The sequence below is a fragment of the Vombatus ursinus genome, unplaced genomic scaffold (genome assembly GCF_900497805.2).
Source record: "Vombatus ursinus unplaced genomic scaffold, bare-nosed wombat genome assembly UNPS02014816.1, whole genome shotgun sequence".
Classification (NCBI taxonomy): Eukaryota; Metazoa; Chordata; class Mammalia; order Diprotodontia; family Vombatidae; genus Vombatus; species Vombatus ursinus.
The window spans coordinates 13,909,923-13,924,110 of NW_020954594.1; the positions used below are offsets into that span (position 1 = coordinate 13,909,923).

At 35.3% G+C, this 14,188-nt stretch overlaps 1 protein-coding gene across 4 annotated transcripts in view; it reads left to right on the plus strand.

The window, feature by feature from the left end:
- ZEB2 (zinc finger E-box binding homeobox 2) overlaps nucleotides 1–14,188 on the plus strand; it is a 141,462-nt gene that overhangs the window by 101,817 nt on the left and 25,457 nt on the right. For 3 of the 4 annotated variants that reach the window (XM_027835702.1, XM_027835703.1, XM_027835706.1), the window contains 2 exons: nucleotides 1,790–1,861; nucleotides 8,735–8,806. In XM_027835702.1, the coding sequence (XP_027691503.1) occupies nucleotides 1,790–1,861; nucleotides 8,735–8,806 (144 nt within the window). The remainder of the gene's footprint in view (nucleotides 1–1,789; nucleotides 1,862–8,734; nucleotides 8,807–14,188) is intronic. The other variant, XM_027835705.1, reaches the window with a different exon arrangement.

Sequence of the window (14,188 nt, forward strand, 5' to 3'; positions counted from 1 at the left end):
GAAATCTTTAGTATTACCACTATTATGCAAAAAAAAAAAACAACACTGTTAACTGTTTTTCCCTCAATGACTTGACATGCTCTCAGATGGAAAACTTATGATTCTTATGACTCTTTGCTACCAGAAATCACATGAGATGAGCAAGGAAGAAAGACACAATAGCTTTATTTATATCTAGCACTGAACTTCTCAGAAATACCTTAATTTAATTGCTTGTAGAGACGGATAAAAAGATGAGATGAGAGATTCTTTTTCCTGATCAATTATTGTAATTGGTGATACTTTATTACTAAGGGCTGAACTTCTAAATATTTGTATGAAAAATGTCTCCGTGAGAAATATTCCTTAGACAAGGCATAAGGCTAGGTCTGGGAATAAAATCAAGGCTGTTGTATAGTTTAAACAAATATTTTTCAAATGATATGAATAGTATGTGTATTGGTATGGAGTTAGCGTCTGTTTATACCTGTGTATTTTAACTTAAGATCATTCATTCATTAGTTTTTAAGCTCCAAATGCATAAACATGTATATTTATGCTGCAGTATTGTGTACTGCTTATAAAGCTCTGAATTAAGTCATTTTGTGCTTTAGTATTGGTTAGAATGATACAATTAGAACCTGTTATTCTACCAACTAATTACTACTAGAATATGTCAGCCAAGGAATGCTATGAGATTACAAATTTAGGAATTCAGAAAGAATGGGTCCTGTTTATATGATTTTTGTTTTCAATAAAATCATTGTCATGGAGATAGATTGGTACCAGAGCATTTTCTGTTCTCATCGAAATCTTTATTGCAAAAATGTAGTTTAATTTTAATATTCAATATACTTGGAAGAATTTTAATAGTTAGTTGTCCTTCTCTGACCCCTTATATAGTCTAGCATTTGAAAAATCAGATTAATCTAATTTCTTCTGTTTTTCAAACTCTCCCTCATTTCAGGTTTCTTTAATTTTGTAAAACTGCTTTTCAATGATTATTAATATGTGACATTCAATCCCCTCCCTCAAAATATTACATATCATACTCTTCATCAAAACACCAAGTTCTATGATTTTGGAACTTCAAAGGTTTCTTTGATCAGAAAATGAAATGCTATTGATTGCCTGTTGGTGAACATTTGAGAATATCGAAGAAATTCTATTTAAGGAGTTAGTGTGCAAAGGAATGAAGGAAATTCAGTTTGGGGAATTTTAGAGGAAAATATGAAATAGCTCATGTGTCTAGTACCTCTAGAGTGATCATTCTACAAATCAGCTTTAAGGATGATTTTTAAAATAAAATCCTTAAACCAAACCTATATCTGATTAGATCATCCCTTCTGGTAAACTGCCTCCCCTCTTAAAAAATTAATAAAAAGAGAAATACTTATGTGGTACCAGATATCCATACTTATCACTATTTCAGATTGCCTGCCTCTTTTTCTCATAAATACAAATACCTTAGTTTTAACTGCCTGCTTATTGAAAAAAAATTATGGTATCTTTTTCCCTGTTTGTCAACTGGAGCTGCTATCAGAAAAAAAAATCCTTTCATTTCCCCCCAAGTAAGTACTACTGTTCTTCAAAGCTTGCAGTAATGTTTAAAGTAAATAAGTTCTTGTCCAGCTAGTGCAATTGGATTCATTCAATTGCCCAAACAAAGCTATTGTTTAGTGGTCTACAATAAGCCTTTTCTCTGTTTCCTTTAAAAGAATCTTCCTTGTTCTTCCAGTTGGCATGTGTTTTGTAAGCCCTTCTATAGTGTACAACTACTAAAGATGAATTTCTTTTTCTTTTTCCACAGAAGAAATGAAGGAAGAATATGACACTATGGGGCCAGAAGCCACAATCCAGACCACTGTTAATAATGGTACAGGTAAGCCATGAGTCTACCATTGAAGCATCTTTGTCTTCTGCCATGTGAGATTAGTGATGAATGAAGAAAAGCGAATATATCTATTCTTTTTTATTATCATAACCTAATTGCATAATAACTGCAGTTGCATCTTTGTAACTCTCTTATTTCTGAATATTTACTTAAAAATTTAAACATTGTATTTTGGTACTTCATACAATGAATATCTCCAGTGTAATACATCCCTTTTTTCCTTCCTAAACCAAGAGTTCAATTTGATTCAATTCAACAAACATTCATTAAATACCTAAAATATGCAAGGCTCTCTGGTACGGGCTGGAAATATAAAGACAAAAGTGAAACTGCTCCCACTCTCAAGAAGCACGTATTCTACTAGGTAGGGGATATGAACAACAGACAAAACACAGATCAATAGAAAGTGATTTGAGGATGTAGTGTAGGGTTAGAATTCATAGACATTTGAGGTCAACTAGTCCAACTCCACCATTTTACTGCTGAGAAAACTGAGGCCCAGAGATGTTGTCACTTGGCCAAAAGTATTAGTAGCAAAATCAGAATTTGAAATAAAGTCCTCTGACTTCAAATCCAACACTCTTTTCTCTCACCCACACTCTCTCCCATTGAGAGTAGGCAAAGCTTCACAGAGAAGGCAGCACCTGAGCTGAACCTTGAATGAAGGTAAGGATTTCAAGAGGAGAAGGCAGAAAGAAGACATTTACACGTGGGAGGCTGCCTATGCAAATGTATGGTGACTATAGGTGAAAGGTTGAGTGTGGAGAATAATTGGTAGGTCAATTTGGCCGAAATAAAGAATATGTGAAGAGGGTAACTGTGAAATAAGCCTAGAAAGGTGGGGTGGAAAAGAGCTGTACAAGATCTAATATATTAGACTGAAGAGTTTGAATTTTGTAAAAAGACAGTATCAGAGCATAGATTTAATCAACTTTTGCTAGACATTTATTAAAAACTTCATAAAGACTTTAAAAATTTGAATAGTATCTAACTCATCAACCCACTCCAATTAACATAAAATAGAGAGAAAATACAATATTATATTATATTATAAAGTATCCTGAAGTTGTCTTCCCAGAAAAAAAAATAACATTATCTCACTTGTATTTTCCTTTAATTTCATCATTCTATGCCTTTTTCCATAATTTTTTTTCTTTTAAAATTTTTTAATTTTTTGATGGGGAAAGAAAACTATAGGTAAATAAAAGCTGCCATCTCTTCACTATTTTTCATCTAATGAAATGAGGAAATGCAGTAAAAGGGTAGCTTTTTGTTTTATTTTACTATGCTAAAATGGAGTCTTGGGAAAGTTGTGCAAATTTCATATTCTTTCCAAAGAGCTAACAAGCACAGGATATAAAAATACCCCCAAGATAAGTTTGTGACTTAGGACATTTATCTGCATTCTACTATACTAGCCCCTACGTGTTTCAAACAATATTACATACCATTCTAAATTGGATTTTACTGACCATTATCAAATAATCTTTCTGAACAAGTTTATCAAAGTATGCTTGTCTCACTATGAAATCCATAAAGTTTACTGTGCAGTTAGTTTTTAGAACATTATAAATACAAACAATCAAGATTTCATCTATACTTCCCTTATGATGATACACATAAAATTTAACCTTTGACTTCTCTACAATAATTTTATGAATAATATGAGAAATTTATTTACTAGTTTCCTTATTATCAAAGTAGAGGAAATAATGAAAAATTAAACTATGCCATTAATTTTCCCTTAATTAGAATAATGAATAGACTCAGCTAATGTAATCACTCTATGTAAAATATAATAAATGTCACTATGTGACAAACGCTGTACAATGACTTTACTAAAAGGAACATCAATAGAGATATACTTTATTTATGAAGATGATTGGTTTTTAGAAGACTCCAGTATCTAGTTTGTTGTTTGGTTGGTTTGGGACCAGGACCTGTCATTTCAGGGAACTTCTAGTGAGAACCCTTCCTCTACAAATGCAGATCATCACCAAGTTTTATCTCACTATGTCACTGAGAGTGTAAGTGACTTTCCCAGAGTCACAACTAGTATGTTTTGGAAACTGAATATTAATCCAGATCAGTTTGACTCCAAGGCTGGCTCTATATCTGCTATGTGATGCTGCCTTTCTAGAATCTAGTCTGAATACCTATCTAAAGTCCATCAAAATCTTAGGATACACCATTGTCACAACAACTCATATTTCATGTTGAGGTAACAATAGGGCATACACATGAAAATTTCCATCAGACAGTTTGAAATGTGGAACTGGAGATAAAGAAGCAGTTGAAGGTTAGAAATATAAATTTTGAAGCCATATGCATAGAAGTGATATTTCAAGCAATGAGGATAAGACTCTGAGACAAGGAAGGGAAAGAGGGAAGAACAGAAGACTGATGATAGAACCTTAGAGAATACTTGCAGTTGGAGAAAAAAGAGCCAATAGCAACAAAAAAGACAAAGAAGGCTGGAAGACACTTGGATAATATAGTGTCATGAAAGTCAATAGAGTGGAGAATTTTAAGACTGAGGGGATTGCTAACACTTACAGATGCTGCAGAAAGGTCAAAGAGAAAGGAGAATTGAGTTAAGTCCATTGGTTTTTGCAATGAGAAAGTCACTGATAACCTTGGAGAGGGCTCACAGTTTATAACTCTACTTTGCATTTGAAAGTTATGCATCTTGTATGTTCAGGTCCATTGAAAGCTTTGAGCCTTTAGTAAAACACATATGACTTGATTTAGCACAAAATGCCTACAGAGATGCAATGAAAAGAATGCTGGATTCATAGTAAGATGATCTAGGTTTCAATGTGGGCTCTACCACTTGCTATCTGTGTGATTCTCACTTTCCTCCTCCACAGCAAAAAAAAAAAAAAAATTGGACTGAATTATCTATGAGGTCCTTTCCAGTTACAAATTGATTATTCTATGACATGCGATGGAGATTAGAATTTTCTAGTATTAAAACTACGTGTTTTTGTAAAAAATAATGTGCAGAAGTATTCTTTGTTGTATTCTCCTACATATATTGCACCTTAAGGGTCTACCTATATTGCCTATTCTGATCCCAGGTCTAATGAAGGAATGACCAAATGAAAAGCATTTTAGTGCTTGTTGTGTGGTGAGCCTTGAGAGTAGATGCTGATGATCTCTCCCTCTTGTGGAATCCTATATTATATACTGGCTGTACTGATCATTTGGCACTTATCATACTCTGTTTTATTATTTTTGATATTTAATTTCCCCACTTGTGTTGTAAATTTATTAAAATCTTATGATTCTGTATAACTTCTACCCAGTACCAAAAACACAGATTTATACATAAAAGGTGATCAATAAATATTTGTTTATTGATTGATTAATTGATTGATAGCAACCAACTTCATTTTATTGCACTGAAAACAGAATAAGAGAAAATAGAAGGGGTAAAATTCACTGAGTTAAGTAGCTTCCTAATAATAAAAGCTGTTATACATTGGAAGGAATTATTAAATGAGGATATAAGAATTTTTTCGATACAGATTTTTGTGAATAGTTTGGATAACAATAGACTCTAGGAGTTAGAAGGGACCTTATCTAGTCAAATATCCTCATTTTATACTTAAATTGAAGCCCAGAAGTTAGGTGACTTGTCCAGGGTCACACAGAAACATAGTGGCAGAGCCAGGAATAGAAACCAGTTTGCTAACTCTTATTCTTCCCACCATCCCATAATTTTATTGGGGAGAAATAGTGTGTCATCATGGATAGAGAATTGGCCCTGGAGTCAGGAAGACCTGGGTTCAAGTTCTGATTCTGACAGATACTGGCTGTGTGATTCTGGGTAAGTCGGATAACCTCTTAGCGCACCAGGCAAATATCTAAAGCTATAAACTGCAGAGTAGGTGCTGATGGGCAATGGCAGAAGGAATTTCCTCAACGGTAATTCCCTGTGCCAATGGAATCATAGGATTAGTCAGAAATGATCAAAAAGATTTAAGTAAAATACTAGCTAGAGGCAGCATGGCATACGTATGTAAATTTTGAAGTAGTATACAGACTGACCTCTGGAATTATCTTGCAATCCTTAAATTCTAGTCCTGTCTTTCCTTTGCCCTAGGATATTAAAAGTATGGTTTTTATTTTCCTGAATCCTGATTTTTTTATACATACCAAGTGTCAAAGAGACAATTCTTCACTTCCAGGAAAACAGCTTAGCTTCATAGGAACAGGGAAGGAATCTCTTAAGATTTTAGATTTTATACTAAACCTAAATCTCCTTACCAGTGTCTTTGAACTCACTTATTATGTCTTCTAAGATGCATAGGAAAAAATAAACAATGGAAAAATTTAGACTTAATAAAATCATAGAATATCAAAGCTCAAAAGAACATTAGCGGTCAAATCCAGACAATGAAACTGAGTCCCAGATCTGTACCAGCTTGTACAAAGTCACATAATTAATGAACAGAAGAGCGTGAACTAGGGTTCCTGTCATCTGACATCCAGTCCAGTGTTCTTTCCATCATACTACGCTAGATGCCCCGCTTATATTTATACATTAAGCTTTCAAAGGGTGTTTACCACTCAAAGACTTGAAACTGCAATTAGGGCAACCTGACACTAGTTAGCAATAATTAACACAAGATTTCAAGATCAACATTTGGGCTTTTCTTTCACATTTTTCACATCAGACATATTTTAGTACAATTTCGAATTACAGGCAAGCTTGGTTGGAAACAGCCAGCAGGGCTACAACTCAGTCATATTTGTCTTTAATGCTACTAATATTTAACTCTTATCTTTCTGTCATCTCCTCCTTCCAGGAAATCATCACATCCTCCTAAAACATTACTTTTATCATTATAATATCCCTCACAAAACTCTTCAATGACTACCCACTGCCCAAAAGGGAGAAAAAAATCCAAACTCCTCAACCTGGAATTTAACTTAACGTTAGTTTCTCTGGACTACTTATTACCAAGAGCTTTTCTTTCCTGTCAGACCAGTCTTCTCACTGTTTCCCACAGATAACACTCCTCCTGAACTTCTGTTCATGTTATCCAGCCTAACTTCCTTTCCTTTCCCCATAGCCACTCCAATTCAACTCAGATTTCAAGATATGATGGTAGGTACTGAACATGCAAAGACGCAAATAAAACAGTCCCTACCTCCAAGGAGCCTGTCTGTATTCTCCTGGGATATTCCTACCACATACATGTATAGGTCAATATAAGATAATTTAAGGAAGGAGAGTGACAGGTTCTAACAGGCAATAGCATCTAAATTGGGGTTTGAATGAAGCCAGAGATTCTAAGAGGTACAGGGGAAAAGGGAGTGCCCTTCAAGCATGGTACTGCTTTATTCAAAGACACAGGTGTAGGGAATGAGAGAATGAGGACTGACTTGGAAATGTAAAGAGTGCAAAAAGGATAAAGGCACCCCCCCACATCCCATCTTCCTGGGGTATAAAGGTGAAGGGCAAGTCAAGGTTGACTCTAATAATATGAACCTGAGCAACTGAAAAGATGGTACCTTCAATAGCCAAAAGGGGGGAGTGAGTTTGGAGGGAGGGTAAGGTAAGGAAGAAATAAAGTATTCTGGTTGGGACACAGAGTTTGAGATTCCTGTGGAGCATTTAAGAGAAAGACTAGAGTTCAAGAGGGAGATTAGAAAGAGATATATAGAGCTGAGAGTCATCTAAGCAGAGATGACAATTGAATCCTCGAGAAATTATGAGATCATTAAGTGAGTGTGTAGAGAGGAAAGAAAAGAGAGCCTAGTATAGAGCATTAGGGGACCATAATGCTTTGCTAATGATGAACCTACAAAGCAGATTTAGAAGACAAGTACCAGGAGAACCAAAAGAGAACAGTGTCACAAAGGCCAAGGAGGAGAAAGTATCTAGGAGGAGGGTATGGTGGACAATATGAAAAGTTTTAGAGAAATAAAATGGAATGGACACTGTGGCGGGAGGTACAGGTAAAGACCAACTCAAGTCCTACTTCCTCTGTGAAGCTTCTCCCTGACAGCTCTTGATGATAATGATTTCTGCCTTTTTTGGAACTCCTACACCATCTATTTACCGGTACCACTTGTCTGGACTCTAATCACTCACTTCCTTATATTTGTTATGCTATTATTTCGTGTGTTTCAGTCTTATCTTTCCAGAGAGAGAGGCCTTTTAAAGGGCAATAACTGTCTGTGACTTCTTTTATTGCCTCATGATAATTTGCACAGCACCATGCACTTAGTAGGCCTGCAAGATTGATTGAATGAAGAAATGAATAGTGAGTAAGGAAACTGGCATTGAAAGAGCTAGCAGGATGAGCCTAACCTCCTGGATGGTAGCAATCAAGTTTATGCAATTTAGGTTCATTGAAATGGGACTTATAGGACAAATGATTGGTTGAAGCCAAAGGTGACAGTAAAATTTAAAATGGCCAACTCAGATCAAGAGTATAGCATAAGGGATTTACTGCAAATGGAAATATTCAGAATGCTAAGTTTTCATAGAAACTTTTTAGGTAACAAACTTTTCTGACTTTTAATTTCTACATAATGAGATTATTGTATTTGCTGTACATTATAGGGAAATAGGTTTTTACAAGGAACCTGGCATATTAAAATAAATCATCTTCATTGTGAGGAAATCGTGCTGGGTTTTCTTAGAGACTGTAAGAAATATGACTTTCTAAAGAAGAAGAAAGCAATGGAAAAACTTGACAACATCATAAACATTAGTTTGCCTAAACACCAGGCACAACACAGACTTAGTATTTCTATATAGAAATCAGCAAAGGTCCCTGCTATTTTCCTCCTGAATGTGTGAAAGTGATGTTTTCCTCAGATAATCTACTATTCTTGTTACAGAGGCTATAAATAACCATGGGCACCCTCATCTCTTCCTAGAAAAAAGTATCCTGAATCTGGAGACTGGGCAAGGTCAGTTTAGAGCACAGTTCTTACTTTATATACAAAGATAGAAAGATGACCATCTTAGTGCTAAAAATATATATCATTAGATATAATTATTAAACATGCTACAATCACCTTCCAAGTACTTTTTATTAATTGTAAAATAAAATGCATTTTTATGAAGTACTTAGTTCTATCTCTCTGTGCCCAAATTAATTTCTTCTACTGAAAATCAGGGGTACTGAGCTTATCAGACTCATCAAATTAAAAATAACTGGTAAATTTTGAATAGGTTCTTAGAAATCTCCTGCCTTGACATTCTAGAACACAGAATGATCAAGCAGTAGAACATATTTCTTCGTGTTACTCTGTTGTTGAACTTGAGAACCAAAGACCAAGGCTCAGAGTAATTCAGGCTTAAGTTCCATCTCTTCTGTCTGCAGCCTTCCATGTGTGTCAATGTGGTAAATGTGGAGGAGGTACATTATGTGTGTATTATACACACACACATATATAACACACCTCCTTCACATTATATATGTGTGCATATTACACATATATAACACACATACATACATATATGTGTGTGTGTATGTGTGTGCATGTGTGTCCCCGTAGGAATTGGCAAAGATTTTCACAGCACTCAATTCCTGAATATCATTCTGGGTCATGTTCTTGGGCCCTCTGTGAAACAGAAATTAGTTCTTTTCATATATAGAACTGGGGACAGCCAATAAGGAACCTGTATTCAAGGCTCCTAGTCAGAAGCATTTACTCAGTATCTACACAACACTGAACTGGGTTTGGGGGAAGAGACAAAACAGAAATAAAAGATAAAGTCCTTGTTCTGGGGAAATTAACAATCTGATGAGACAACTAAGGGAGGCAGAACAGACATAAAAGTGTCAGAAATAAATGGTCATATTCACAGCCAACTTCAGGGCTACAAACAAGTGCCAACTAAACAGTGATTTGAGAAAACTAAACTTCTCCAGTGGAGTGAAAAGGGCATTGGAGTCTGAATTCTGCCTGTGCTGTTAACCAGAGGTGTGACGTTGGGCTTAAACCTCTCAAACTCAGTTTCCTCAACTCTCATATGAAGGGATTGTGATCTCTAAGATTCCTTTTAGTTCTAAATCCTCTGACCAATAATAGATCAAGCTTTCTACTTCCTTGACCTGAGTTCATCATCATCATCATCATCATCATCAGTTTTTAATTAATCACTCATTAGAAGGATAATTTGTGATATGTTACCAAATGGAGTTGAAATTTGATGCAAAATCAGAAAAGCTAGTCTTTAAACACAGGCAGCATGTCATAGTAGATAGAAGTTTAATCTTTGGGTCAGGAAAATGTGGGTTCAAGTCCTGCCCTGGTACACTAGCTATGTGATCGGGCACAGTCACTTAACCTCTCAGTTCATGCCCCCACTTAACTGTCTAAAACTTGTAAATTAGAGAAAGGTTGCCCGTCTTCATTGGAAAACAGAATTTTCCATACCAGGAGTTCCCTGTAATGATGAAATACATACCTAGATCAAAACAAACTCAGTATTTAAATGGAATATTCAAAGTCTTTGAATAATAAACTAAAATTTGTAATAAACTACAAGGTACAACTATAATAGGAAGCCTTACCCCAATATTCCTTCCCCTCAACACACACACACACACACACACACACACACACACACACATTTGAAAATGATACCTCCTTTTTCAAATTTTCGTAGAGTACAGTGTCTGGACCTTTCCTTTTTCCTTACCACACTCTGCTTTGTATCATACTTATTTGGGTACATCTCATGCACTCTGTGTTAGATCTTGAGCTCCTTAAGCAGGGACTAGTAGGTTGTTTTTCATTTTGCTATTCAGAGCATCAACTACAGCACCTCCAATAAATTAGGTACTTAATGTTTGTTAAATTGACAGGGATGGGCACTTGGAAGAACTTTTGTTACACTTTCTCCTTGTCTAAATTATTGTTACATTTGAGTAACCTGAAATTATAAAGCACTATACTGAACCTTCTTTGAAAATGAATTCAAAAAAGGGGGCAGCTAGGTGGCACAGTGAATAAAGCACCGGCCTGGGAATCAGGAGGACCTGAGTTCAGCCTCAGACCCTTGACATTTACTAGCTGTATGGGCAAGTCACTTAACCCCATTGCCTAGTAAAAAAAAAAAAAACAACAACAACAATAACAACAACAACAAATAATGAAAATGAATTCAAATCATATCTGGATCAGCAAAGAATTGGAGACCTGGGGTTGGAAAGTGGTAAGGGAACTCTATAATAAGTTTTTAGTCAAGGAAATCAAATATTCAAATATTTGTTAAGTGTTATAGGTAAGGCACTATTAGGGGATAAGAGAAGCATAAGATATAATCCTTGGTCATAAGGAGCTAACCAACAATTTAATTAGAAAGAAAAGACAAATATACATATAAAAACAACTAAAAGTTCATTATAGTATATACTATATATAGTATAGAGTAAAAGTTCATATAGTATATAGTATAGTATATAGGTTGCTAAGAGCCAAATGAGTGAAATAGACACCAAAAGCTATGAGTTACAAGGAGGGAGAATCAGAAGTAGTGAGAGAAGACTACATCCTATTTCATCTCATAAAATGTAAATTGTATATTTCTCAATTTTAAAATGTCCATAACTGAAGCAGAGTATGAGTGAAAAGGGCTAATAGGGAAAGCACAAAGCAATCTCTCCCTCATGGGTCCACTGACCTAGAGCCTTCCATTCTATCAGGCTACCAGAATTCCTTCTGGCCTGTCTTCTATTTATTTAATCCTGAGTAAAGACCTGCCTTTTATTGAGAATAGTACTTGTCAGAGTCCCATAACTGTCCTCACCATATTCCTACTCTCTATTTGGAAAGAAAAAGCTAGAAATGATAGATCGGCTGTGGTCATTTGAGATTGTTAGTGACAGCAAAGACAGGTTTACAAAACATTATTTCTATTTAATCAAAAGTAAATAAGTACATTCAATCATCAACTATAAAGAAAAACTATTTTTAAGGTAGGGAAATATTTTTTACACCTTTGTTATGCTCTTAATTTAATAATTTGCTCTTTCTTTTATTACTCTTAAATAAGGACAACATTAAACATTTTAAAATTAATTTCCTCTCTTATAAAAGCAACAGGAACGTTACAAGTTAAAGCTTTCATATGTTACTTCTATGCATGAGTTCAGGGGAGAGCTTACTGTTCAGTTACATTGGATCAATGTGCAAGATAATTCTAATAAGACTAAAATATTTAACAAAGCAGTAGTTGGCTAATTAATCAAGCCAGCATGTCATTTTTATCTTGTATATAGCATCTATTGCTTTTTTATGTTGTTGGGATTGTAAGGGGAGAGGTGGGGGTGGGAAGAGTTAGTAAGGAGAAAGTGGTAGGGGAAAGAAAGTCATCAATTAAATATAACATATACATAATAATTTTTTAAAAATAATTTTCATTAGTTGATGAGTAAGTGTGCTTAAAAATTTAAGAAAAAGATATGTTCTAGGGAGAGAAAAACAGAAGTAAAACTTGGCGGGTTAGAAGAATAGTCGTTTTCAAGCCATAATCAGTGTGCACCAAGGAGGGCCTGTCACTTCCTGGCTAATGAAGGTTGTGGTTTTATTAGCTTTGTTTGCGATTAGGAGCAGCTATCTCCACCTCACAGTAGGAGTTCCCACAAAAAAGTAACTGGTCTCCTAAGCTTCTTGAATGTCTCCTTTTGTCATTGTGTGGGGTTTTAAGACAACTCCAAAATTATTTTCCTTCATGCATTTTTCCCTATTAGAATTGTTGCTTTGAATTTTTAACTGAAAATCAATCCACGAAAGTCTCTGGGCCTGGTCAGACTTATTTGGAATTTTATCCTTTGAAATTATAGAATTTTAGACTTCGAAGGGACTCCAGAGAGATATGTTACTTGTTCAAGGTCAGAAGACCAGTTTGTAGAAGAGCCAAGATTAGAAGCAATGCAAACCAGTCCAGGAATTTTCCCACTATACCATGCTGCTGAGGTTTTTTTTATTGAGCAGGTAAAAGGACATGATTGAGCTCATAAATCACTGATATTTGTGACTTTATTTATGGTATTCAGAAGCAAAATGAGCAAAATTCCTTGGACAAATTCCTACCTCATAGACAGCCTTTCTGAAAAAATAATTATCAAATGATCTCTTCTACATGCTGAGAGACTTTTCAGGAATATTTAAGTCCTGGAACTTGTACTAAACACTTAGTTTAGGACTTAAACACATGGTCAGCTTTTATCCTGTTTGGAGAAATCTAACATAAGTAATTTTGCGGGGAAATGGGAGAGGGATCAAGGAAATTGCACATATACATAGCAGTTAGATAATCCAAGATTTAGTCCTTAAAAACTGAATATCATGAACCTGAAAGCTAACACCTAACTTTAAAGCAGTTCTTGGCCTTGTGGGTAGTACCTTGCAAGGCCGATTATATTCTGGAACAGCAGGAAGTTGTACCAAAATCCCATCCCCCAATTCATTCTTGAACTCTCTTGAGAGTTTCCCTTGCTTAAGGGGTACTCCCATTGGCAACCGAACACAGGGGAAAGCCATGTCAGAGCAGGAGTGGAGAACTTTGCCAAGACATTGCACTCATTCCCAAGAAGAGAAAGGAAACATTTCTGGTTGCTTTTGACAACTGTCTCCTTTCTTGGTTATATGGCTACATCCATGACATTATACCAACCTGAAGTTTTGATATTTGCCATATAACTAGGTAATGAAGTCTTTAATGCCACTAGAGAAGTGAATCTAAAGAAACTTTTCTCTTCCTATCTTCCCCCACTGTTATCATCCTCTGCATATCTGGCATCCATTGTGTGCTTAAGTTAAAGACCACAGGCTAAGTTCTGTTAGATAATTAATTCAGCTTCAAATAAGTTCTCAAACTCCTCAAAAGCACTTCTATGTTTCAACAAAATGCTGTATATGTGCACTTGAGACATGAAAAATAAACATCAGTGACTAGATTTAAAATATAACTTGGCACTTCTACATGCCATTCACCTTGCATTTTGTAAATAGACATTTTCTTTAAAAAATGAAAAATAATGTTAATTGGATTGATTCATTGTTGACTCAACAAGAATGCATGCAATGCCTACTATGTGCAAAATATTTACAAAGCAGCATATTCAAAGGAAAGAGAGGAGAAATTTGTTTTAATTCTTCTGATATTTCAGGTTTCATGTGAAGAAAGAAAGAGAGAGAGAAGGAAAGAAAGAGAGATAAAAAGAAAGGAAGAAGGGAGGAGGGAAGGAGGAAGGAAGGAAGGAAGAAGGAAGGAAGGAAGGAAGGAAGAAAGGAAGGAAGGAAGGAAGGAAGGAAGGAAGGAAGGAAGGAAGGAAG